We start from the raw sequence: 26,992 nt of genomic DNA, 5'->3' as shown, positions 1-26,992 counted from the left end.
CCACTTCTTCACTCACTTTGGGCCGACAGTGCCCTCCTTCTGGTTCTGCAGGAGGACGATGAGGCAGCCCAGGCCCTCTTTGGGCAGCACAGGCTCCTTGCACAGTGACTTGCTGATCTGCAGGGCCAGGATGTCCACCAGCTGGGCCTCCATCACCACTTTCACAGCCAGCTGGCACACTATCATGTAGGTGGCAGCCTTGTAGTCTGTCAAAGAGGACTTCAAACCCTGGAGACACAAAGGAAATGGTCAGCATGAGCTGAACAGTGTCCTCATGGTTTATTCCTCAACTTCAACAAAATAAAAAGTTTCTGTATCGGTGTCAACGCCTCAAAATAGAATGGTTTCTTATGAAGCTTAAATGCAGTATCTAACCTTCTGAACATAAGGCAGCAGCTTGGATATGATTGTGTCAGACACTTTCTCCACAGCATCCAAAGCCGGTACAATAGTGGAGGCATAAAAGGAGAAAATTACTCGAAGCTGGGCACAGTTGCCAGAATGTCCCGAATATCCCTGCAAAGAAAGAAGTCCAACAAAAACAGGTCAAGATGAGGCACTGTGCTTGATACCTGAGCATACATATCAGCTTTATTGAGGTATAAGGCAGTGTATTGGGTTTACCTTGATTGACTTCGTGACCAGGGTGCAGATGAAATCCATGAAGCCCAAGTCCTTGTAACAGTGAGTGATTAGGGTTCCTCTGGCCAAAGGAACTCCTGGTTTCTGTGAGGAAATCAACACATTGATGACATGCTGATATAATGAAGTAACAACAAAATCTATCAACTTCCAATAGTTGTTATGCTCATAAATCATAGCTAGCTTCTATAGCAATTACCTGTAGCCCCTCAAGCCAATTCCATCGGTTAGTGGGGTCCTTTAACTTAAAGAGCTGAATGACTCTGACAAACACTTTAGTCTCGTGATAGGGCAAGGCACAGGCAAGCAGTGTGTCCACATTATACAGGTGGATGTGGAACCTGCAGGGATGAAAGAGAATAACAACCAATATTAACACAATGTCAATAAAACAAATTCAATATGAATAGGCTACATACAGTGAGACAATGAAAACAGCAGCTTAGACACATTTTCCTGCAAATGTAAACATAACACTTGATTGAAAGGATATCCTGTAGATCGAAAAATGGGGGAAGGGGGGGGCACCTGTGTACAAGCCATTCAATGCACTTCTGGGCAGGCTTGAGTAGAAAGTATGGGGACAGGCGTGTAAGAAACAGGGAGATGCCTGCATCCAGTTTCTTGTTGACCTCCTTGGACTGGACACTGCGCTCCATGCCCACTGAGGCTTGGCTGAAGAGTGTCTCCTGGAACTCACTGAATGCAGGCTCGATGCCCATGAGTTCCTCGAGCCCTGTGCATCCTAAAATGCAAAAGAAAAGAGATGGTCAGGAAGAGCAGCTGAGAAGTTTAAACAGTAGTCATTTAGAAGACAACAAGCTGCAACAGTGAAGTCAAGACTGTCACCAGGAAGACCCATGTCAAACGTACCAAGTGCAAAGAAGGTGCTTCTATCCATTCTGGAGGCATCTTTAGGGTCAAACAATAGGGATACAACCTCCCGACGAGTGAGCAGATTGGGGTCATTTTGTGGCAAGGCCAGGCGTTTCAACTGGTGGGCTAAAGATGTCATTGTGTCAGGTTCTCAAGATCTGTTGGGAGAGGCAATCATTATAACGTTACCTTTGACATTGTACTAAATATTTATAGTACTAGTTAGCGAACGTTGGCTAACTGTTAGCTAGCATTTTTTTGCCGGCTGCTAGCCCATAGTTCATAAACGTCCAGCTTTAACACCCGAAGCAATGCGCTACAACATTACTAGGGTCATTCTTCTGTAGATTTAAAAACACAACATAAGATAGATATAAAACATTATTATTGTAGAGTTAGTTATTACTGTACCTCGGGTCCACACTCCTACTTTCCCACATGTGCGTTTTCTCTGACCTCTCTGATGGTATTCAAATCCGGTTCACCACATGTACTTCAAAATAAAAGTGGCCAAACCACAGCCCTTTTCTATTTTTTCAGTAAAAAATGATATGCTGTTTTCAATGCAGTGAAATTACACAGCAGTCATTTTAGAGAGTTGAAATAACATAAAAAGCCTTTGTCAGTGATAAGAAAGCGAAAGTCCTCCAGCCCCCTCTGTTCAACTCCAGTCCACAGGGTGCCGGTAAAGCGTGTTTACCGCAGGCATAAAACAGAAGAAGATATGCGTTCACGTCACCGTTGACCGCGAAGGAGAGAACTGTCGTTCGTACTCGCGTGATATTTCATTTTCGTGCGGGTTTTATCATGGTTATTTTGAGAGTCCTTTGTAAATGAAATGTTATTTGTAAGTATACTGAGATGAGTTGTGTTTGGACGGTTTTGGAGTGCTTATCAAGACACATTTACTGTCAAACTGCGACAAGAGTTAGCTCACCGGTCACCTGTCAACGATAGCTAGCAGCTCGTCCATCGTGTGACAACATTTACCCGTATTTGTAAATCATCTAACTACATTGACATTAAGGTAAGCGGACATATCCATGAACAGTATATAATATTAATATTTGGCAAACCGCTGGATGTATCCCAAAACAAAGTCACGTCTGGAAGTTTGACAGTTCATTTTTCGCGGGATCCCGCCCACTGTAAATTACAATTGGAGGTGAGGCTCCCAGCCTCCTTTGAACCGTGCACCGATTGGTTCAAATTTGAAAAGGCTACTGAAGTGACATTTGACATTCTGCCTGCCTGTACAATTTACAAAGATGATTGTGTGTAGCAGAGACCGGTGTGTACATGAGTAGCCCATTCTGGATGAGAGAACAAGCAACACTAGTACTAGCAACGAGCAGTTATTTCTCCCGCTTTGTTGGGGAAGCCATTTTGGAATTCTGAATTTGTAATGACTAGGGATATTTTTTTTTTTTAGTAGTTGATAGCTGACTCATTTACTCTTGTACCTACTGCAACGTGCCCACACTTTGAGGGATACTGTTTATATTGGGAAGTTTAAGGCAGAACAGTGCACCTACGCCCACTGGCTGCTCTACACCGTGACTCACGAGTCTGTATGCGGCATGAAGTCAGCTAATTTTCGCTGCAGCTCTCCTGATCTTATTCTGTGGATTTACAAGTTGTATTTACAAAAGGCAAGTTAATGGTGTATTTGACTACAAATGGAGAGCAGCTTGGTAACTAGGCTGCTCTTTACTTCATACTCTGTCTGTAATTAGTCTGTTTGTGAATCTCACTGATACTTGTCTAAATTCAGTCTGAGTCCTTGTCTTTGTTTACACTACATGAGATGTGACTATGGAAGTTAGGCTAGTTTACATAGGGTGACAGTTCAGAGTAGTTTTTCATGGATAGCCATACAGGCTAACAGTACCTACCTGGGCGGCAGGTAGCCTAGCGGTTAGAGCTAGTAACCGAAAAGTCTTTGGTTCGAATACCCAAGCCGATAGGATGCCAGAAAAAAAATCAAGGATTTGATTTAACCCTAATTTGCTCCAAGGGGCGCCGAACTACTATGGCTGACCCTGTAAAACGACACATTAAACTGCATTATCCGGTGTACGTGACGATAAAACATTTAAAAAAAACGTTTTGGGGCAGAGTTCTACAAATATTCTCATGTTATTTTGTATGGAGAGATGTTTATGTACGTGTAAAGATGAGGCTTGCTTTTTACGTCTTTAAAATGTGTCTGTGTTCTTACCATGTATTTCTGGACAACCAATGGCCGCCGGATGTCTGTGGTTCCGAGTAGTACAGGTCCCACCCAGCCCTCATCACACTTTCTGGGTGTGACTTGAGTAAACTCCAAGGCTACTATTGCACAGCCATATACTTAAGTGCCATTAGAAAATGGACCCTGTCATGATGCAGCAAAATATCTAGTTTCTGAGGCGAGTTATTAAGCAGAAATTTGTTTTGGGGTAAGCAGTTACTCCTAAAAACATTACTTCTACTAATTTAACTGCTACCTTTGTTAGTTAGGAGCTCATAGTATTGTTTGAATTGATGGGGTGAATATGTACTACTGGGTTGTAAAAGTCTCATGGTTTGGCTCTTGCAGTCTCATTACTGAGAAAAATTGGAGGCTGGACAGGCATGGACCATTCAAAAGTGAACTCACGTGCCCCACCCCCAGGGAACACTGGCTATACCTACTCTCACAGGTGAGTGTGCATGCAAAGCTGCCAGTCTCAAGGCCCTGAAAGAGGGATGTCCTGAATGATTTCAATAACTTTCCATTTTAAAGGAGGGGTTCCAAAACCTCTTCACTTGTGGCCCCCCTTCCAGCATTGGAACAGCTTGTGCCTGCATCATGTCTTTTTCTATAGCACTGTTCATGACAAACTGTTCACACCCCTCTTATTGGTTGAAAGAATTTCAGGTTAAAGTTTATTTCCTATAATTCTACAAATTTTGTCATGGTGTGCTAAGTACATTTTTCAGTTTTAAAGCTATTTTTCTTGCAATTCAATACATTTTGCCATGTCTAATGTGTATTCATGTGCTATTTAAGTGGCAACAATATCTATGGGTTACACTTAAATAACAAAACGTTAGCTGATATGGGCTAGTTGAGCCAAAGTTATAAATAGCTCTACGGTATGCAATGACAAATTGATGATACACTACTCAATTTTGAAAAGTGCACCTTGTGCATTCTATTACAACTTTCAAGAGTTACATTTTTTAAAATTTTTATTGCTTTTTTAAAGCTGGACTGAGTATTTTTTTGGGGGGTCGAGCGGGTAGAGCCCCACAGTTTGGGAACCACTGGTTTAGTCGATGGTGAGCATAAATGGGCTTTTTTTGTGTCAAATACCCTAGATGACTTTGCTTTGACCAAGGGCTTGTTTCAACAAATCACACTGGTAGGACTTGCATGCATATGTTAATTTTGATTTGAAATGTTATTTGAGTAACTGGCCCAAGGTGGTTTTCCAGGATTGCACTTTCTGGCTAAATTTAGCCTTCTCACAAAATAAATGTCATGATTTAGGGTAGTTGAATGATTTTATTCATAGATTCCAGCCTCATTCTGAGCTGTGTTTATATAGTATTATGGAACCTCTCCACGTGTATTTGGCAATGTTCCCCTTTCTGAAAAAGAGAAGTGCAAAGCGGATATGCGTCACAGACCCACTGGTTTGTTCTTTGACTGGGTGTGTCTGTTATGTGTGACTCAGAGAGAGGGTGTAGATGTTGGAGCTGTTGCACGTGATGTGACAATATTAGCCATTTTATTTCACCATCTGCTCTTAGAACACACAAGCCTGGTAGACAAGTGCTCCTACATATTTTCTCTGTTCTTTGCAGTTGCGTTTGGTCTAACTTGGCTAATAAAACGGAAAGGTTTTAATTTCACTTGCCTCTAAATGGTAGATTTAAATACTACTAGGGCTGTCCCCAACTTTCGATTTGGTCAGTTTTAAAATCTCTTATTTTTAAGTTTTATTGGCACATCCTATGTGTCTTGTTAAGGAGAAACATTCCCTCAACCCTGGCTTTCTTTACCTGACACATGTGTGCACGTGACCAAAGACCCATTCGCACGGGAGTAGTATTACTAGAGAATGTTGGTTATGTGATTTATTATTCCAGAAGAGGATTCGGACTGGATTAGTTTCTCAAACTGCCCCATGTAGTTTAAATTTTTGTATTTTTTTGTAAATTGAAAGTTATGAAGGAAGCCTGGAGGTTTTTATTCTAGTTGTGAAGATAGTATTTCAACATGTCCAGGTGATAGGGCCACACGAGCTGGTTTCTAAACCATATTTCCTAGTGTTGGCATAATATTTGAATTGAGGAAGTGTTATTTTAGCGGTCCGCAGTACATCCTAAATACTCCCGCAGCCTTCAGATGTGAGCTAAACCGTGCAATTGCATTTGCGAAGCAATTTTAAGGCTATTGATCATTCTCATCTTAACATTTCCAAACATTTAGGTCTGTTGTATGCAGCTGCTTTGCAATCTATTAACAGCAAGGGATGCGTTAAATGGGGGGGATACTGATTCATTGGCATTATTCCCTTCATACTCCAAAACATAAACAATCATTCATTGTGAAAGTTGATAGGCTACATGTAGGCCGTTCATATAGTTTATATGGAGCACTTAGTTACATTTATAGAATTAGTTATTTTTTTTCTTGCACAAACTGAGAGAAACACTTGTCAAATGCCAACATTTCTCTTAAAACACAGGGATGTCAATTCGCATGGAACTAGTATTATCAGAGGACATTGGAGTTGGCCAAAAAACTAAGTTATTCTGCCTAGAATTGTTACATTCTTGCCATTTAAAAATTACTGACATGGCAGATTCGGATGGGACTAAAATTACAGATGTGGTGGTTTTGTGCACATAATTGCATTCCACATTAAAACTTATCCCGTCCCGGGTGGCGCAGTGGTTAAGGGCGCTGTACTGCAGCGCCAGCTGTGCCTCCAGAGACTGGGTTCGCGCCCAGACTCTGCCTTAACCAGCCGCGACCGGGAGGATGTGTTAAGAAGCAGTGCGGCTTGGTTGGGTTGTGTATCGGTGGACGCATGACTTTCAACCTTCGTTTCTCCCGAGCCCGTACGGGAGTTGTAGCGATGAGACAAGATGGTAGCTACTACCAATTGGATACCACGAAAAAGGGGGTAAAAAAAATAAAAACACATATCCGACACACATCCGAATAGGGCAAGCAAGGGCTTGAACTATAGCCGTCTGCCATTCTGCTGCCATAGTCATGACAAAAAAAATCTGTCCCCGCAAAACTAGAATAGTCCCAGTAAGCAAAATGACATTGAAAAGACTAATAAAATACGTGTTTTCCTGACGTTGGGTTGATTTTCAAGTTAAATACTTATTTCCCTGATGTTGCAAATATGTATTTTAGATATTGAAATCGGGCTCATTTTTTGGTTTAGAATGAAAGCTGAAAATAAGTAATTTTATAGATGTCTGTTCGGACCAACTCAAGGCTGTTCCAATTTATAAACATCAATAGACAATGTATGTGGCAATCAAGGCCGGTCCGCAACTGCTTCAAAAAAATAAGTCTGCCATGGTCCGTGCTTACTAAGGTGTTGCCTGAAATTGAATTTTCTGAATGCCTATCTATGTGGAAGGCCTACCGTTTGTAAAATGACTTCCAGACAGTTAAAAAAAAGATGTCGGCTTATGCTTACTAGGGTGTAGCCTACCATGTCAGCCTGAAATGGATTTTTATGAATTCCCATCCATGTGGTAGGCCCACCGTTTGTAAAACAGGCCATTGCATTGGCTTTATTAGTCCTGATTCCTGTGACAAATCAATTTGGCTATTTATGCTCAGGAGTTATCGCAAGCCTATTTGCAATGTGTTTACACAGCGGGAAATGCAAAAGTATTTTGTTTTTCATGAGCTTGTCAAATATGGTTAAAACCACTGATCATGACAATGGGGTGACACTCCTGGACAACAGTTGATTGTACGTTCCAAATGGTCCATTTTTACTTTGACCTGTCCTGTTTTCATGATCTGTTAACATGACGGGTCATTTTTTTTGCTCAGTGCCATTTTTAGGTTAGCTGATTTGAAATTGCGAAACGTGCGTGAAGTAAAAAGTGTCCGTCTCGTTACATTGTCATACATTTTATCTCCAGCCTGTATGCTACAGAAAAGACCACATACTCTTTCTACCATATTTTATATCTGCTACATGATTTTTTTTTTTACTAAACATTGGAGCGCAGCAGAGACGTCTCTCTCACAGCGGCCTTCGAGAGGCACTCTGGAACTGGACAAGCAAAATAATTTTGCGCTATTGAAGAAGTGGGCACTGCTTATCCAAGGGTGGCATCTGCGCTCACCTAAAAAGCCCATGTGCCACTGGTTGAGAAAAATTGTTTTTGGGCAGAATTGTGAGGTTTTGAGGTGCGTCTTGTTCAGTTTAGTGCCGGGAGTAGTTTAAGGAGTGTCAGATGTGTGGGACATCTGACTAGCAGTGGAAAATACTGAGGATTAAGAAAAAGAAGGTAAGGAGCAAGTGCTGTGTGCTTATTGTGTGTCAAACAGGTGCTGTATAGACTACAATATATTTTTTCTGACTGTTTGGAACAATTGTAAACAATACCAAGTTAACTATAAGCATACCAGAGTAACTTAAAACTTTAAGCCTTTATTACAGCAAAGACTAAACAGTCACATTCATTCGTGAATCAAATTTCCGAAATTGAACGTTTTATTTATTTAAGCTAATTATACAAGGCTTGCTTTATTGTATTTTAAAACAAAAATGGTTGATTGCATTTCAAATCATGAATGACTCATATGCTGTGATGACATCAACAGATTAATGATTGCTACAGTAGCCTATAGAAGTGTTGAACTATAGGCCTAAGTAAGTTACAGTATTAAGGCTAAACTGGATGTGCTCTTAGGCCTACAGCTCGACTGTGGTTATACAAGGATGCTTTACTGCATTCGGGGAATATTCTGACCCTTTCTCCACATTTTGTTACGTTACAGCCTTATTCTAAAATTGATAAAATTATTTCCCCCTCAATCTGCACACACTGCCCCATAATGACAAAGTGAAAACATATTTTTAGAATTTTTGGCAAATGTATTAAAGTAACAGAATTACCTTATTTAGTATTCATACCCGTTTGCTATGAGACTTGAAATTAAAGCTCCGGTGCATCCTGTTTCCATTGCTCATCCTTAAGATGTTTCTACAATTTCTACAGCGCAAAGTACGAAGATCCTTGATGAAAACCTGCTCCAGAGCTCTCTGGAACTCTTACTTACCCCTTCCATCAGGACAACTACCCTAAGCACACAGTCAATACAATGCAAGCATGGCTTCGGGAAAAGTTTCTGAATGTCCTTGAGTGGCCCAGCCAGAGCCAGGACTTAAACCTGATTTGAACATCTCCAGAGATCTGAAAATAGCTGTGCACCCCCATCCAACCTGACCGAGCTTGAGAGGATCTGCATGGAAGACTGGAAGAAACTCTCCAAATACAGGTGTGCCAAGCTTGTAGCGTCATACCCAGAAGACTCGAGGCTGCCAAAGGTGCTTCAAAAAAGTACTGAGTGACGGACCCGGTCTTTCAAAGATAATTTGTAAAAATCCAAAACTTCAGATCTTCATTGTAAAGGCTTTAAACACTGTTTTCCATGCTTGTTCAATGAACCATAAACAATTAATGAACATGCACCAAAAAAACACCAAAAGAAAGATGACTAGGGTCCTGAGTTTTCATAACTGTGACCTTAATTGCCTACCATCTCTAAGCTGTTAGTGTCTTAAGGACCGATCTGCATGTTCATCAATTGTTTATGGTTTCTCACTGCATTTATTCTGCGTGAACGTGCCTTAGACATGCTGCAAGGAGGCATGAGGACTGCGTATGTGTCCAGGGCAATAATTTGCGATGTCCGTACTGCGAGACTCCTAAGACAGCGCTACAGGGAGACAGGACGGAGAGCTAATCATCCTCGCAGTGGCAGACCACGTGTAACAACACCTGCTCAGGATCGGTATATCCGAACATCACACCTGCTGGACGGGTACAGGATGGCAAAAACATTGTTACACCAGGAACACACAATCCCTCCTCCAGTGCTCAGACTGTCCACAATAGGCTGAGAGAGGCTGAACTGAGGGCTTGTAGACCTGTTATAAGGCAGGTCCTCACCTGACATCACCGTCAACAATGTCACCTATGGGCACAAACCCAACGTCGCTGGACCAGACAGGACTGGCAAAAAGTACTCTTCGCGGAGTTGTGGTTTTGTCTCACAGGGGGTGATGGTCTGATTTTCATTTATCGTCGCCGGAATGAGCATTACACTGGGACCTGTTGGATCCGAGGGCTAGGGCTGTAACCCCCCCCCCCCCCCCCCTAGAAATGTCTGGTAACTTGCAAGTGCCTTGTTGGAAGAGGGGGTAACATCTCACCGCAAGAACTGGCAAATCTGGTGCGGTACTTAACGCAGCTGGTGGCCACATCAGATATTTACTGCCCCCCCCCCCATTAAGGGACATAATACTCAATTTCTGTTAGTCACATGTCTGTGGAACTTGTTCAGTTTCTGTTGAATCTTATGTTAATGCAAATATTTACACGTTTGCTGAAAATAAACAGGGATGACAGTGAGCACTTTTATTTTTTTGTTGAGTTTGTCATTCTGTCCTTGAGCTGTTCTTGCCTATTGATGTTTTGTGTGGATCCTACTAAAATACCAATACTTAAATTATTTTTATTTTTTAAAGAAATTTACATATTAGCAAAAATGTCTGAACTACATTATTGGGAAATTATCTAATCAATTTTAGAATAAGGCTGTAACGTAAGAAAATGTGTGGTCTGAATGAGAGCCAGTTTCATGGTGCTTGATGGCATTTGTGACTGCACTTGAAGACACATTCAAAGTTCTTGAAGTTTTCCAGATTGACTGGCCTTCATGTCTTAAAGTAATGATGGACTGTCATTTCGCTTTGCTTATTTGAGATTCTTGGACTTAGTCCTATTTGGTAAAATACCGTCTTCTGTATACCACCCCTACCTTGTCACAACACTGATTAAGTTTAAGAAAATAAATGTAACTTTTAACAAGGCACACCTGTTAATTGAAATGCAATCCAGTTGACTTCCTCATGAAGCTGCTTGATAGAATGCCAAGTGTGCAAAGCAGTCAAGGCAAAGGGGGGCTGCTTTGAAGAATCTAAAATATATTTTGATTTAACACTTCTTTTTGGTTACTATGTTTTTTTCATAGTTTTGATGATTTCACTATCCTACAATGTTGAAAACTAGTTTTTTTTTTAAAATGGAAAAACCCTTGAATTAGTAGGTGTCAACTTTTGAGTGGTACTGTTTTTTTGTTGTTGTTTTTTAAAACAATTGCTACTGCCCGACCTAAAGCAATCTCGGTCGACCAGTAGCTTATTGACCAGACAATCGACCAGTCGACTAAATGGGTCAGACCTACATACCACAGACAGTAGTTCTAGGGGGTAATGCTGTTGTATGCCCGACCTAAAAGTCATAGTGAGAGGGAGGGTAATTGTGGGGAATATTTCAGTGACCAGGTTCAGTGATAATCTGCTGCTCCCTAGTCTGACAAATAGTAAGGCAATTATACTGTCTGTGTAGCAACAGGTTCTAGTGTCTTTTCCTTCTAGAGTACATTTTATTGTGGGATTGGCTGTAAATGGCTGGTCAGTGTTTGGCTTGATTGATTAACCTGGCTGCACAACTCTTGAGCAAATAGTTAGTCTCCAGATGTGTACTTAGGCGTGTAGTTTGTAAGTAGCCCTAGGCTTGCTTGATGCAGCATAGATCTGCGTTTCTGTAAGAAGGTGATAAGCAAAGATCTCTGACTGTTGCTATCTTATGTTTGCTGATCCCTGCTCATGAAACACGATTGTTTGCACAGTCTTTAATCAGGATGGAGCTTGTCAGATCAAAATGTATTGGTCATGTGCTGAATACAACGGGCATAATATTTACAGGTTAATGCTTAGTTACGAGCCCATCCTCAACAATGCAGAGTTAAATAAAAAGGAAATAGTAACACAAACATGAGGCAATATACAAGGAGTAGCAGTACCGAGTCAATGTACGGGGTAATACAGTATACACATTCAGTGCTGGAAAGGTACCCAATTCTCATACTAGAGTAAAAGTCAACATACCTTAATAGAAAATTACTCCAGTGAAAGTCACCCAGTAAAATACTACTTGAGTAGAAGTCTAAAACTATCAAAAGTAAATGTAATCTCTAATATATACTTCAGTAAAAGTGTAAATCATTTAACTCCTTATTAAGCAAACCAGATGGCTTTTTACAGTTTTTAATATATTTAATACAATTGTGGATAGCCAGGGGCACATTTCAACATCTACAAACCAAGCATTTTGTGTTTAGTAAATGTGACAGATTAGAGGCAGTAGAGATGACCAGGGATCTTCTCTTGAGTGTGTGAATTGGACCATTTTTCCTGTCCTGCTAAGCATTCAAAATGTAGCTTGTACCTTTGGGAGTCAGGGAAAATGCAAAGTGTGTTTTTCATTGGGGATGTAATAAAGTTGTCAAATATAGGGTTGTAAAGTGCAGATAGTAAGACATTTCTGGGGATACTTTAAAGTATTTTTACTGAAGTACTTTGCACCACGGTGTATCAGTGACTAGGCAATCAGGATATATTGTAAACTGAGTAGCAGTGTGTGTCAGTGTAGTAAGGGAGTCAGTGCAAAACAATTAAATTGACCCCTTTTATTAATGTAAATGGTCTGAGTAGCCATTTAACTGTTCAGCAGTCTTAAGGCTTGGGGGTAGAAGCTGTTCAGGTGCCTTTTGTTCCCAGACTTGGTGCTTCTGTACCGCTTGCTGTGCTGTAGTCAGACTGTTCGCTCTGCTTGGGTGGCTGGAGTGTGACAATTTGTGAGATGTTGTCGGTCAAGAGGGAAAGATTTGACAGTCACAGATTTCCTGGAGTTGGCCTTAATGGACTATTGATTAACACTAAGATGGTGATAGACAATCAAGAATTGTATTGAGTTCTGTCTACATAGAAATTCCTCTTTCTGTTGCCATTGATTCTTTTTAAAAATTTGATTTATTTCACCTCTATTTAACCAGGTAGGCTAGCTGAGAATAAGTTCTCATTTGCAACTGCGACCTGACCAAGATGAAGCAAAGCAGTGTGACAGACAACAGAATTACACATGGAGTAAACAATAAACAAGCCAATAACACAAACAAGTCAATGACACCGTATTAAAAAAAGAGTCATGAGGAGGTAGGCAATAAATAGGCCATAGGAGCGAATAATTACAATTTAGCAGATTAACACTGGAGTGATAAATGAGCAGATGATGATGTGCAAGTAGAGATACTGGTGTACAAAAGAGCAAAGTAAAAATAAAAACAGTATGGGGATCAGGTAGGTAGATTGGGTGGGCTATTTACAGATGGACTATGTACAGCTGCAGCAATCGGTTAGCTGCTCAGATAGCAGATGTTTAAAGTTGAGAGAAAAAAGTCTCAGACTTCAGTGATTTAAAAAAAATATATGTTTGCAATTTGTTCCAGTTAACTGGCAGCAGAGAACTGGAAGGAAAGGTGGCCAAATGAGGTGTTGGCTTTGATCAGTGAGATATACCTGCTGGAACATGTGCTACGGGTGGGTGTTATTGTGAACTGAGATAAGGCGGAGCTTTACCTAGTATAGACTTATCACTATGTTTTGGAATGAAGTCTCATGTCGTGATAGTTTTGTCTGAACTGAAACAAACCAGTAGATTGGTAAGAATCGTGATAGACTCCTGTCTTGTCCTTTTGTGAGTGAGAGGAAGAGCGACTGCTGCACCCATTGGCCTGGTCTCACTGAAGCTGTCCTGGGCCTGGCTCCCCTTGCCCAGACCCCACCCTGGGAATTAGGGTGGGACTGCCCGGGATCTCTGCTGAGGACACACCGCTGTCCCACGCAAGGGCCTAGAGCACACTGGCAGGAGGAGCAGCAGCAGGCCAGGCAGAGGAAAGCACATAATTGGCTCTGCCAAGGCCCTGTGTAATCCTGGAGAGGCTTTATTTAGCTCAGGCGTTAGCAACTGGTGGTCCAAAACTGTCCCACAAGTGTTTTTTTTTTATTTGTTTTTTTTATTGACTCCCAAGGTTTTTTGCACAAATATGACATTGATTTTGTAAAATGTTTTTTTTGGTAAAAACATGGCAAATCACCAGGAATTCAGCTAAAAACGGGTTTCATTTAGGAAATCTGTTAGCCAAGTATTCCCACAAATAAAGACTCATACAGACAGTGGTTAAGAGCGTTGGGTTAGTAAACAAAAGGTCGCTGGTTCGAATCCACGAGACAACTAGGTGAAAAATCTGTGCCCTTGAGCAAGGCACTTAACCCTAATTGCTTCTGCAAGTTGCTCTGGGTAAGAGTCTGCTAAATGACTAAAATGTAAATATGTGATCGTGTCTCAATGTAATCAGTATGAAATTGTTATTTTCTAAAATCATCTCTTTTTGTGCTTAGTTGTGGTCAATTTGCAGTGTACAACTTATAATTATGTTCCAGCCCCCGACTATCCGCTCTGCCAAATATCAGCCTGTAGCTAAATCTACTTCCCTACCCCCGATTTTAGTGAGTGACTGAAGACTCAGTGGGAGAACCAGAGGGCAGGGTGAGTTTATTGTTATGTAGGAAAGAGCCCCGCTAGGCCTTTGTTTATGGATTACCAACATTAGTTTATAGAAAAGTTCAGGGACTCATGTCTCTTTTGTAGCAGGTCTCCCTTCTCTTCCTCCTTTTGTATAGTCAGTTGCACTAAGAACTGACCTCCCCTTGTCAGTTTAAAATGCATAATGTAAGGCTTGGTGTCATTGTTTCACCGAGGGGGGGGGGGGGGGGGGATTGTTGAGTAGGTAAGTGGCTCGTCTGTCCCTGGCTACAGGAAGTGAAGTGTAGCCCAGGCTACATACAGTAAGTGAAGTAGTGTTACGTTGCCTGAGCTCTCCTGGCTCGCAGGATAGTGTGTGGAGTGTCTGTGGGTGTTCATGATGTTTATCCGTGGGTTTATTTCCCTGGGATGAGCGACGGTGACGAGGGGTGGACTCTGGAGAGCTGGGGTTGGACAGACCTGTGTGTATCATCCTCATTTCTGTTTCATTACCTTCGTGTGTGTGTGCACTTGGCTATGTTTAGATAGGAGTGACCCTGCTTGCTATGCGCTCACCTTGAAGGTTGTGTGTTTCATAGGGATTAGGATTCAGGCTATAATAGCCTGTCATGCATTGTTTTGGAAAGTTGTTACACTGTGCTAGCTATTCCCTACTTGGACTTCAGTTAGCCTTATGATCTTATCTGTCGCAAGTACAGATTTTGAAAAGGTTCCAAAGTCCAATAATGTGAATGCCCGACAGTTGTTCCTTGAGAGATGGCAGCAGTTTGCTTTTTTTTTTTTTTTTTTTTGCAAGGTTAAGTTGGACATTGCCTAATAAATTAGACTGATGCCAACCTGGGTACAGTCTGAGATGATGCCGTTTTGTTTGGAACATATCATCTGAACAAATGCTACAAGCCAGAATGTTGAATAAAAAGTTGATGTTAATACTCGATACCAAGGCATATTATCCGAAGTCAGAGAATGGTACTTGATCCAGCTACTCCTCTGTTCAATCGTTGGGCATCTTTTTAGTAAAATATTTTACGTGACAGCCATGTATGCATTAATAAACAAATTACAAAATCAATTTGACTTTTACCAATGTTACTACTTCACATAATGGCATTCATTTATTGGAATGGGACATCTCCATTTGATAAACTGGGCATATCAAGATGTAGCCTCTGTCTATTCACAATGCAGGTGACTTCATATTCAGTAGGAGTGTGTGCATGCGTTGACTTATTGAGCTTGTTTTGGCTGACGCCCTCTGTAGCCCCATGAATCTGTTTAACTTTCGTGGGACTTATTTTATTGTACTGAACAACATTTGCATAGAAGTAGCTTGTTTTATAAAAGTGTGCAGAATCTCTTAACCTGTAATGATTTCATTCACAAGCGTAGAGGGGTGCGGCCTGTTGGAGCCCTTTGGGGGAGAGGGAAAGAAGTGAGATTTTAAGTGAATTAATGTTTTTGGTGGCAATCAGCATATTTTGCGTTTCACAAAGGTACTAGGGTAGTGAATTGATGCTAGTAACTTCATGATGCTAGCGAGGAAAGTTAGCCCAGCTGGAAGCTACCGGTATCGTCTTGCATTGTAAAGTGTTCTAGCCTGTATGAACATTTTGTTTTCTCAGTTTCAAAAATGTTACGTGTAGTGTCACAAATGTTCATTTGTGTTAAGTTCTGTGCTGCATGAGGGAGCTAACATGATGCAGCCCAGACTCCGGTTGCATTGAGTGGAGCAGGCACTGTGCGTTCCGTGGGGGACATTGGCTGCGACACACAATTTACAGAAGTACTGAAAGTAACAAATTCAAGTACCAAACTGTTTTTCCATGTTCTAGTGTACAGGAATTTTGGTATACTGTTTGACACTGGACAGAGGAATAAAATGGCTGCCTCAGTTTAATCATTGTGCTGACAGTACAATGTTTTCTGCCATTGGGGACCAATTGCATCTTGTTTTTGTATATTAACTGTAAAGGAAGTTGGATCATAGCCTCTACTTTAATATTAATGTGTGATGTATAGGCTACATATGGTAGTACATTTGAAGTGTCCTTTTCAAGACACCAAGGACAATGAAAACCAAAGGGCATTGCCAATCGATTGAATCACTGATTAGAGACTGCGACTTGTTTGTTTTTATTCTAATCTAATGCATTCCTCACATCTTCTCTTCCTTGTGTTGCTCAGCTCCAGCTACTCTACAACAGCCCTGGACTTTGAGAAGGAGCACAGGATCACGCCCGTCTTAGAGTCTCCCAGGATGTCTCGGCGGAGCCTGCGTCTGCACTCCACCACTGGTCTCTATGGCGACGACAGCTTGGACTCTTCTCTCAACCACATGTACCACAGCGCCTCCTTCAGTGCAGGAGGAGCCAGTCGCAGAGATTCCAAGTAAGCGATGTTGTAGGTCGCCCTGTGGTTCCTTCAATTGATTTGGGCCCAGAAAATGTTACATCCAGGGTTTTCTATGTCTAATCTGACCGTCTGTTCTCTCCCAGGGCGTTGAAGAGTAGGAGGTCTCAGCAGCACTCTGTCTCCTGCTCCCAGTCTCTGCTCCTCACCACGCCCCTTAAGAGCCAGCATGGCTCCCAGCAGCACAACAGCAGCCTGCACAGTGTGGCCGCCAGCGACGCCTCCCTGCTCTCCTCCATGCTGGACAAGTCGTGTATCCAGGAGCGCACGCTTGTCGAAGGCTTCTGGGGCTTGGATGAAGACTCTGAACTCAAAGGTAATTTTTAAAAGGAACTTATCAATCAGTTACTTGTATTGTCCGCAACATCGGCCTGTGTCTTGAATGGATTCCTTTACAATGGGTGATTTTAAATGTTTTTTTAAATTATTTTTAAATATGATCAAATCTGTGTTTCTTAGAGCGGACCATGACAGACAGTATGTGTGAGGCCAACGGAAACATTAACTCTGCACAGACCCAGACCTCCATGGTCAACGGAAGCTTCTGTAAGGACCGCATGATCCACCTGGACAGAAATGACGCGCTCACTGCCTATTCCAAGCACTCCTCAACTGCAGCCCGCTCTGCCACCAACAAGCAGGCCCTGACAGCCCCCGCCGCCTCACCTTCCTCCACCATCTACGCCAGGGACAAAAGCCGCAAGCACAGGACTGGTGAGCGAGGCAGCCACAGAAGTACTATAACGTGTATGTCCTTAAAACGTGCGTTGGGAGTGGGAGTTTTGCATTCCCATTTTCGTTTTGAAGGAATATCAGTGTAGATGCGTGAGTTTTGGAGTTTCGGTTCATTTTCTTAACCTGTTGACATGTTTTGTGATTTTGTAAAGTGCATTTTGAACTAAGTTGACTTGATTTGATTCAGGTGTGCTGGTGTCCTTCTCGGACACCTGTGTGCGTGTGATCAGGAGGGCAGCAGCCTCTGTGGCGTCCGTCTTCTCACTGCTCTTACAGAGTGTGCTGCTGAGGTCACGTAAAGAGGGCACAGGTATCAGGCTCTGCGCCGGCTCTGCCTCTTGATGTCTTTACAGCGCCAACATTTCCTCTCCCTATTCCGCACACATCTGCCTGGCAGCTTCCCACTTTTTTGTGTTTTATGAATGATGACTATATCAGATAATTCACTGTTTTAGATGGGGGGCTAAACTTTCTCCTGCATTATAACAGTGGCTTGTGCAGGCTGCCAATAAATCTGATAAAGCATGTTGCTGAAGCTTAACATAATCATGTCATCTGGGTCGTTCATTTATTAAATAAAATTAAAAAAATAAGCTCTTTCTCTTTAGGTGTCCTGTGGTCAGCTTTAGACACCTGTCTGAACCATAGCAGGAGGGCAGCTGCCTTCACTGTGTGTTTAGTGAGAGTGCTCATACAGGCTGCTGTGCTGAAGACTGGCAGTGTGGGCAGAAAAGTGGTTAATGGAGGTATTCCACTGCTTTTTGTTTTTAGAGGCTAACCCATTTTTTTGTGGCATCTGGGCTTCCACAAGGCGGGGGGGTGTGTGATTTGCGTGGGTCAATACTTGACACTTGATTTCAGGAATCTTGCTGCTTGCAGGGCACCAATTCTACATTTCACTCTTGCTTTCACTCTGTTTTTGAATAGATAATGGTGAATGAGTCTTCCTCCTGCACTGACTCTGGAGGTTGCAGATGCTGTGTGAATGATCATGGTGGCTTTCACGGATTAACCTGAACTCACACTCCTTGTCACCTGCTTCTGACTCTTCTCCCTCTTTCTTTTCTCTTTTTCCAGGGGGAGAGGCTGACACTACCACAGTTTATCCTGCCAACACCTTTCACTCCTTTTTACATTACACTACCTTTTTATATTCTGGTGTTTTCACTTTGACCACCATAGATTTCACCCTCTGTTTCTCTTCCAAACAAATGGGCTGCTTTAGCTGTTGCCCTGGTGACATGCAAATGCTCTCTCTCGCTCTCGACTCACTATGTTCCTCAGCTCCGGTGAAGGGAAAGAGGGATGTTTGAAGTTTGTCTATTTAGGTGTTTAATTTTATTTATTTCTTATTGGTTGTAGCTCACTCCAGCTACTGCGGAAGCATGAATGTAAATGAGTTGGGGACTGAGGGGAAACTCATGACTCTGAATGGTGCTCTTTGTAAGTGTAACTGACTTTGACATTTTTGTTGACTTTGACATGTGTATTTTTTTTAAAGGTCTAGAATGGACTAACATTTGGTGATTGTGGTTAGTGAGTAGCCTACATCTTGTGCTGTAGCTGAGTGCTTCTGTCACTGGGCAACCCAGGGATGTAAAGAGAGCTTCCTCTTAGCCTTTCACTCACTCTTTGTGGCTACACACATCTGCCATTTACTTTTGTTAGATTTCTTTGTTAGCAGAAATGTCAGCCCTTCTGATGTTTTTATACATTTCTTTAGTCTCAAAACAATGTCATGCGTTCTTTTACGCTTTTGCTGCTCATCCACACTGCTTACGATAACAGGTGACGACTGCAAAGGGAAGCAGCGCGTGGAGACGCGCATTGTCCAATCCTCATCACGGGTCTGCCGGTCACACCATGTGTTGGGGGAACTGTGGCTTGCCACTGCTTACTCAGGTTACCTATTAAGCGATCAAACTCTGGCCTATCCTCATAAACTTGAAATGAATGAATCCAGTTCAACCTTTTAAGTCCCTTGTTTTTTGTTACTTGGTTGGTCCCCAGGCTCCAGTGTGTTGTGGGCGGGGCAGAAGGCAGGCTCAGCTGTGCGGTCCGCAATGAGGAGGATGCTGTCTGTTCTCTGGTTGGCAGCCGTGTCCCCAGGTCACCATTTTACCATGTTTCAAATAACTCAACACTCTTACCGTGTTTAACCAGCCTCTCAACCTCCGGATAAACCTCTGCTTGGCCTGCATGTTTCCTCCTAGTTCTAGTCTCCCCATGGCTAGCTTGTGTGTCTTTCTATCTTTTTAAAACTTATTAGAATGGTGGCTTGGAGTGCAATCTAACCTTGCGGTTTAACAGGTGCTGCAGGCTCTTACAAAATACTGGGACTCATTCTTACCTGTTCCATTTAATTTGCCTTTCATCATTCGAATTTGCTGTGTTAGGCTAGGAAACTACAACGGCTGTCTGCAGAAGTGCTTCCCCATCTGTCTGCTGCTTCTGTCCCTCTGAGCGGGAATTTAGATTTTAAAATCTGTTCCAAGAATGGGAGCAATTTGTCAACAGGAGTGTGATGGAGTACTGCGGTTAAACGAAAGATGGGCTCGCCCTAAAAAAAAAACTATGCTGCACTCTGCATCCACGCTGACAGAGAAGAACACTGTTGCTCTATCGCCCCTGTCTGTAACTAACTCCGTAACCTGCACTTGATCTCCTTGCCTCTTACCTCATCTGGTGAATGTACTTAATTACCTTATCTTTAGTGCTGTGTGGAAGTGCCTCTACACCCTCCCACCTCCTGAAGAACTTCCACTAATCTGCTCTCCATGGCTTTCTTTTATTGTGTGTTCAGGGAAGTCAGCGACCGGGGCTTTCTGGTGGCTGGGGACTGGATGGTATCATCTGGCCACCGTCATGTCGCTCCTCAACATCTTCGTCTTGACACGGTGAGTCTCTTGGGGCTGCTGGAGTAACACCCGAGGCTTGTGGATGGGATACATGTGATCACACTAACAAGGGTGTTCCTGTTTTTCTTAGGTGCCTTCCCAAACTCCTCAAACTCCTGCTGATTCTGCTCCCATTCCTCCTTGTCCTCCTGGGTGAGTAGCACCGCTCTTGCTGTCCACCCCGAAGCCCTGCTGCTGGTTATCCATATTCCGTAGTACTGTGCAGTCACTCTGACATATTTCAACCGCATTCCACTGCAGACACCTTTTTCTGTCTCATTTATCCTCCTCTGGGTTCTCCCAGCTCTGTGGCACTGGGGCCCGTCCAGCCTGCTGTCTGTGTTGCCTGCCATTAACATCACTGAGTGGAGGACAGCCTACTCCTTCAGTCAGACCCCTCTGGAACCAACCAAAGACAGCCAGTCCATCATGGCTCAACCACCACCAGCTGTCTCACAGGTTGAAGTGATATTGATGCTCGTATTCATTCACCATTTATGATTGTCATCTTGCGTAAGACCATCTAATTCTATGGATGAGGCTAGTTGCACAGTTAGCTGACCTCTATCCTCCCATGTATGAGACCAGCCAGGCAGTGTGCTGGTGTCTGTGGACTCTGAGCGCCTAGCCCGGTTGGAGCATAGGCTGGCCCAACTGTGGGAGAAGGTGGAGCGAGGGGGCCGAAGGCAGGAAAACCAGCACAGGGAGGTGCTGAGTCTCTACCAGTCTGTACGAGAGCAGCTGGACACCCAGACAGACAAGGACAGCATGGGGCTGTGGGTATCTGGCCTTCTGGAGGAGAGACTCCTTCTGCTGAAGAGGGGGATGGAGAAGGATGCAGCACTGCGGAGAGAGCTGGTGAGATTATCCTGGTTGGATTGTTAGGGATTCATTTTATCCAGTATATTAATTTAGCTTGTAATGAAAAGTAAACAAGTATACAATTCGGTACGCTTACTTGGTTAGCTTTACTTTTTTTAAGCCTCTGTATGCTCATTCAGCTACTCTTCCTGTGTTATTCAGAGTCAGGAGATTGGAGAGCAGTATGTGGTGCAGCAGCAGGGCCAAGAGTCTCGTCTGGCTCAGCTAGAGGTGCTGCTGCAGACACTGACTGCCAAGACAGAGGTATAGACTCCGAGCCTATACTCAATTCTATGCACTTTACTGTAGAAGCTCTATTAAAAAGTATTTGTCATATATCCATGTTATGTTGATTTTACGTCTTCAGGAGGTGCAGAGGAGGCAAGCAGAGACTTCCAGTGCTACACCTGCACTGCCACCAGTTCCTGTGCAAGACAAGTGAGTTCAGCACTTAACCCTTTTGGATTGTAATAATTCAATAAAATCATGAGTGGTGTTGAATATTCCTCCTCGTGACAATGTGTGCTCTTTCAGTGTGGGTGTGGACAGCGAGTCCGGTGATGCCTTGCTGGCGGAGGTGAAACTTCTAGAGGCGACGCTGGGGGGCATTAGGCAGGACCTGCAGGGGGTGATGGGATGCCAGGGCATGTGTGACCGCCTGGACACACTCCATGAAACGGTGAGTAGCTTGCTCTGTACTGTGCATGCATTGTACCAGGGCTTGACATTACCTTTTTTTTTAATATGTCAAAAAGCTCAAGTCACTTGGTTTGTAACACCATAGGCCAAAAAGGTGACTGAGAATTGGGTTGTAACCACTTGACAAGAATAATCTTATCACTGGTTATCACATTATTATCACTGGTATTGACAATGGAAGGCTGCTGGTCTCTTATCCAATGTGGTATATCTCCTGCTGTTGTGGCCTTGAGCAAGGCACTTAACTCGCCACAAATTAAAACACTGCACTGACAGGCTACTGTATAAAACACGTGGGCTGTCAACCTTCCATCTGGCGAGCTACTGGGTGTGCAGGCTTTTGATCCATCCCTGCTCAAACATACCAGTCAGTTTATCAAGGTCCTGTTTAAAAATAAAAATACATGTTACAACCAAATACTTATGAAATAATTCCCTCATTCAATGACCCAGGGATCAAATGGCTACGGTGTGGGTGGTAGCTAACTGTACTGAACAAAAATATAAACGCAACATGCAACTTTTTTTTTAGTCTCAGTTCATATAAGGAAATCAATCAATTTTCTATGGATTTCACCTGACTGGGCAGGGGTGCAGCCCCCCCCCCACAAACAGGCTTTATTACAGACAGAAATACTCCTTAGTTACATCAGCTGTCCAGGTTGCTGGTCTCATATCTTGCAGGTGGAGAAGCCAGATGTGTAGGTCCTGTGCTGGCGTGGTTACATGTGGTCTGTGCCGACTACCACATGTAGACCTTACAGTGAAATGTTTACTTACAAGCCCTTATCCAACAATGCAGTTTTAAGAAAATAAGAGTTCTGAAAATATTTATAAAATAAACTAAAACTTTACTTTAAAAAAAGTTCAAGTAACACAATAAAATAACAATGAGGCAATACAGGGGGTACCGGTACTGAGTCAATGTACAGGTTAGTCGTGGTAATTTGTATATGTGTGTAGGGATAAAGTGACTCTGTGTAGATAATAAACAGAGTAGCAGCAGCGTAAATGACCCTCTGTAGCGCCTTGTGGTCGGATGCCGAGCAGTTGCCATACCAGACGGTGATTCAACCGGTCAGAATGCTGTAGAACTTTTAGAGGATCTGGGGACCCATGCCAAATCTTTTCAGTCTCTTGACCTCTTCATGACTTTCTTGGTGTGTTTAAACCATGAGAGTTTGTTGGTTATGTGGACACCAAGGAACGTGAAGCTCCTGTTGTGAGGCCGGTTGTGTGTAATAACTGCACATTTTAGAGTGGCCTTTTATTGTCCCCAGCACACTGCACCTGTGTAATGATCATGCTGTTTAATAAACTTCTTGATATGCCACACCTATTAGGTGGATGGATTGTCTTTGTAAAGGAGAAATGCTCACTAACAGGGATGTAAACAAATTTGTGTACAAAATTTGAGAGCGAGTACCGTGAGCAAAACATTGCATCCGGTTTTGTACAAATCATTTGTTTTTTTGACATGTTCATTCGGACAATTTAAATCCTATAATCTGCTTGTCCAACAATTATTTTTAAAATGTACTTGCTGACGAGAGTTTAATGTCGAGCCCTGTGTACCCTTCCAGATGGCCTCTCCCATTCCTTTGATTAGCTGGTCCTGTACAGACACTCTATTATTTAGTACTGAGATGATTTTGCTGGAGTTCTTTATATAAATTCTTTGTCTGATGGTGTCTGTCTCACTGTGTGGTCGTGGCAGGTGTCTGAGCAAGTGTCAGCCCAGGTGAGGACGGAACTGCGGGCCCTGTTCTCTCGCAGCGAGCAGGTCGGCGATTCCCAAACCAGAGAAAATGAGCTCCCAGAGTCCCTGCTGCAGTGGCTCTCTGAGCGCTATGTAAGCGGGGTTGATGTGCACGCCTCTCTGACCTCCCTGGAGCTCAGCATCCTGCAGAACGTGACCCTGCAGCTGGAGAAGAGCAGGGCCAGGCAGGAGACTCACAGCACTGAGACAATCACTCAGACTGTGATGCACACTGCTGGTGCTGCAGGGGCCGGGATGTCTGAGGAGGTAGGTTTGGTTTGGGGAATTTTGTGACGAAAGAACATTTGTAGTTTTAACTGATCTAATTTTTTTTTGTTAAGAAATCGCTAAATCATTTCTCGGTTGCTAAAATTTGAAGAGTTTGCCTAATTTCAGTTGGACTAAATTAACAAGTATAGTGTAAAGAAGTGTTCGTCAACTAGCGGACCACGGGTGGCCATTTTTATCTGGCCAACCTAAGTATTCCCATGCGTTATAGAGCGCAACGTGATCATATACATATGTAAGCAAGGTTTGAAATGCTTATGTTTTAGTCAAATATATTTTAAATGTGGGCTTAAGGTTAATTTGCAGTCTAGAAATGATTTGTAATTATGTTCTGGCCCCCGGACCATCCGCTTGAGAAAATAATCGACCCGTGGCTGAATTTAGTTAATGATCCCTGGTGTACAGAAGCATTGTACCATCTAAACTGCTGTGAAATATATTTTCTATAAACAAAAAGGTTATATTTTCATCTGTTTTAAAGCTGGTGTACAAAACCGGAAGTAAAAGACGCAAAAACTAAACTTAAGAACAAAGCATTTAAATGGCGCACATAGAACCGATCTACCGCTTCTTAGACTTTCATTGACTGCTCTAACTCTTGTTTCAGTGAATTTGTTTGGGTCACCCAAAAAGTTAAGATTGAATGTTTTGGATTTGAAAATGATTTCATGCAATGTGATCGTCTGCACTATTCTATTTCCTCACCCAACCACTCTTTTCCTTTCTTCCTCCTCCAGCATGTACAGCTGATAGTGAAGAATGCTCTGAAACTCTACTCCCAGGATCGGACCGGCCTGGTAGACTATGCTCTGGAGTCTGGCGGTAAAGTTTCAGTTGTTGTGATGGGGCGTGGCGACTAGGCTTTAAAAAATAAATACAAACAATGAATCATCTACTGCCTATTATTTGAATGATCTGTTTGTACTTTGTACAGTAGTTCCTGGTATGACTGGCTTTAACATTGCCCTCGTTGTAAAATGGGTGTGGTTGACATTGTGTACAGTCGTGAAAGTGACATGAGCTATCAATGGCTGTTTTTTTCTGTGTCTACAGGCGGCAGCATCCTGAGCACTCGCTGCTCTGAGACGTACGAGACAAAGACTGCACTGATGAGTCTGTTTGGCCTCCCGCTCTGGTACTTCTCCCAGTCTCCTCGTGTGGCCATACAGGTACGAATCAAGTCATCGCACCACATGAGACGAATCTGAGTTTTATGATCTCTTCGTGATTTACTAGATTCATTACATTGGGTTTCCGTTCCTGATACTGCCTTGGAAGACCTTTTCAAAAGTAGTCCATCCATAACCTGGTTTAATCTTGAGCTCTATCTTACACTGCAGCCTGATGTCCATCCAGGGAACTGTTGGGCGTTTCAGGGTTCTCATGGTTACCTGGTGATTCGTCTCTCCATGAGGATCGTGCCCTCTGCCTTCTCATTGGAGCACATCCCCAAATCCCTTTCGCCAACAGGCACCATCAGCAGCGCCCCGCGCCAGTTTACCGTCTATGTAAGCCATGCAAACCTCAACTACCCTGCTTACCCAATTAACATTCATGTCGGCTATTACTGTCTCAGCCATTCAGAAGCAAGCCTAGTACACTCAAGTCAGTCACACACACATTTACTGTGAGTGAACTCTGGTGAGGCACTACTGATTGACACATTTTATTGCTGTGGATCTCTGCTGTTTTCTAACTGTGTACTCTTGTTTCCAGGGTCTGGATGATGAGTACCAGGAGAAGGGTAAGTTACTGGGCAGCTACACCTACCAGGATGATGAAGATGCGCTTCAGACTTATCCTGTCACTGTAAGTACACTTCAACACTACCTCAAGGGGCTTGATTGGCCAGTGGAAAATGTTATGTTAGTAGTCCACATGGCATTTATCTCTAGTATGATTAGAGATGGTGACTTGGAAGGTTTTAGGTCTTGATACTTCTTACATGGCTTGAGTGTAAATTGAGCGTCTTCTGCCATCTATCCACAGGAGGAGAATGATAAAGCCTATCAGATCATTGAGGTTCGAGTGCTGTCCAACTGGGGTCACCCGGAGTACACCTGCCTGTACCGCATCAGAGTGCACGGTCAGCCCAGTGTCAACTGATGGCACAGATCAGACCACCCTGTCTACATTTTAAATGTTCTGCAGATGACTGGAGCCAATTATGCGCACACTTAAATATGCTTGATCCACAAACTATCTGTGCACTAACTCATCCCACCAGGACAGAGGCTCTAACAGTGACCACAGGTCTGAATCTGAAGCATGGCCACTGGTGCCTGACTTTCGAAGGACTATCACCCAACCACTAATAATTTATTACATTTGTAAAACTGCTTTCATTTGACAGAATAATCTCAAAGTAACATTGGGCTCCTAAATAGGAGAAGAAAATATGGATGCGATTCTGTGCTTTACTACGTCAGACAAGATTTTATTGGTTAAGGAATGTTTCGAGTACATTTACTCAAGTCTATTTATACATGCGCTATATGTGTTGACAACTGAATTCATGTGTGTTGAGCCCTTGTCGCTCATGGTGAAACCAGGGCCCATATCCACAAAGCATATCAGAGTAGAAGTACTGATCTAAGATCAGTTTGTCCTTTTGGATCATAATGAATAAGATCATATGGACAGATCCAAGATCAACTCCTCAAATGCTTTGTGGATATGGGCCCAGGTTCTACCATGTTCTTACGAACAACGGAAGAATGTAAACTTGTACATTTTGTCAATAGTTTGTCATTTTTAAGTCTACTAATATCAGTGTTGCTTTGAAATATGTATATGCTGCAATTATAAAATGTTATTAATTTGTTTGCATTTTTAAAGGGAATTTACCGCTCAAGTAAGTTAAGGATATCTTGCACTGGTCCTTTCAGCCACAGAAGTCAGGCTTTAGCCCTTTATTGAGTATCTTCAAGTGCCCAGTTGTAAAATCTCATTGTTTGTCCCGAGTTACTGAAATGCCAATCTGTGTAATATATTTTTGTAAAGGCTTTTTGGACTATTTGTAAATGGTCTTGGGACTATACAGGTTTATTTTGTTTTATAATTTTATTTTTGTCTTTTGTACATAATTGTAATGTGTAAAATGTTCAAATAAAAACTTTGATTTTGTAGCAGT

At 42.7% G+C, this 26,992-nt stretch overlaps 2 protein-coding genes across 21 annotated transcripts in view; one reads left to right on the top strand and one right to left on the bottom strand.

The window, feature by feature from the left end:
• The window catches only part of heatr1 (HEAT repeat containing 1), a 25,648-nt gene extending 21,792 nt beyond the window's left edge, over nt 1–3,856 (bottom strand). For 2 of the 3 annotated variants that reach the window (XM_046356645.1, XM_046356647.1), the window contains exons 1-7: nt 1,930–2,084; nt 1,516–1,676; nt 1,171–1,387; nt 842–983; nt 625–726; nt 376–516; nt 17–228 (exon numbers count right to left, since the gene is read on the bottom strand). In XM_046356645.1, coding sequence (XP_046212601.1) covers nt 17–228; nt 376–516; nt 625–726; nt 842–983; nt 1,171–1,387; nt 1,516–1,657 — 956 coding nt within the window. In that variant the 5' untranslated portion in view covers nt 1,658–1,676; nt 1,930–2,084. Of the gene's footprint in view, nt 1–16; nt 229–375; nt 517–624; nt 727–841; nt 984–1,170; nt 1,388–1,515; nt 1,677–1,929; nt 2,085–3,739 lie in introns of those variants that run through there. The other variant, XM_046356646.1, reaches the window with a different exon arrangement.
• Nucleotides 2,240–26,992, top strand: LOC124039993 (SUN domain-containing protein 1-like). Of its 18 annotated transcripts, none has more exons than XM_046356649.1 (23): nt 2,240–2,545; nt 4,100–4,202; nt 16,396–16,599; nt 16,707–16,936; nt 17,080–17,367; nt 17,543–17,665; nt 17,964–18,101; nt 18,718–18,798; nt 19,144–19,257; nt 19,366–19,464; nt 20,159–20,252; nt 20,344–20,405; nt 20,557–20,711; nt 20,841–21,110; nt 21,276–21,377; nt 21,481–21,551; nt 21,648–21,792; nt 23,530–23,838; nt 24,597–24,681; nt 24,913–25,028; nt 25,200–25,367; nt 25,576–25,668; nt 25,849–26,992. In XM_046356649.1, exons 2-23 carry the CDS (start codon nt 4,135–4,137, stop codon nt 25,963–25,965), a joined length of 3,132 nt encoding a protein of 1,043 aa, XP_046212605.1. In that variant the 5' UTR covers nt 2,240–2,545; nt 4,100–4,134; the 3' UTR covers nt 25,966–26,992. The 18 variants fall into 18 exon arrangements, with proteins under 18 accessions (XP_046212605.1, XP_046212612.1, XP_046212604.1 ...); XM_046356648.1 differs by lacking the exon at nt 2,240–2,545 and adding an exon at nt 2,786–3,170; XM_046356652.1 differs by lacking the exon at nt 2,240–2,545 and adding an exon at nt 2,787–3,170 and having other exon boundaries at nt 17,080–17,334.

The sequence above is a fragment of the Oncorhynchus gorbuscha genome, linkage group LG07 (assembly GCF_021184085.1).
Source record: "Oncorhynchus gorbuscha isolate QuinsamMale2020 ecotype Even-year linkage group LG07, OgorEven_v1.0, whole genome shotgun sequence".
NCBI classification, from domain to species: domain Eukaryota; kingdom Metazoa; phylum Chordata; class Actinopteri; order Salmoniformes; family Salmonidae; genus Oncorhynchus; species Oncorhynchus gorbuscha.
This window is presented reverse-complemented; position numbering and strand designations above follow the sequence as displayed.

Excerpts from the sequence above, each read along its gene's own strand:
- LOC124039993 (XM_046356649.1), top strand. The coding sequence starts at position 4,135 with ATGGACCATTCAAAAGTGAACTCACGTGCCCCACCCCCAGGGAACACT. Across the intron at positions 4,203-16,395 it reads GGCTATACCTACTCTCACAG|CTCCAGCTACTCTACAACAG; the intron begins GTGAGTGTGCAT and ends TGTGTTGCTCAG. Across the intron at positions 19,258-19,365 it reads GCTTGCCACTGCTTACTCAG|GCTCCAGTGTGTTGTGGGCG; the intron begins GTTACCTATTAA and ends GTTGGTCCCCAG.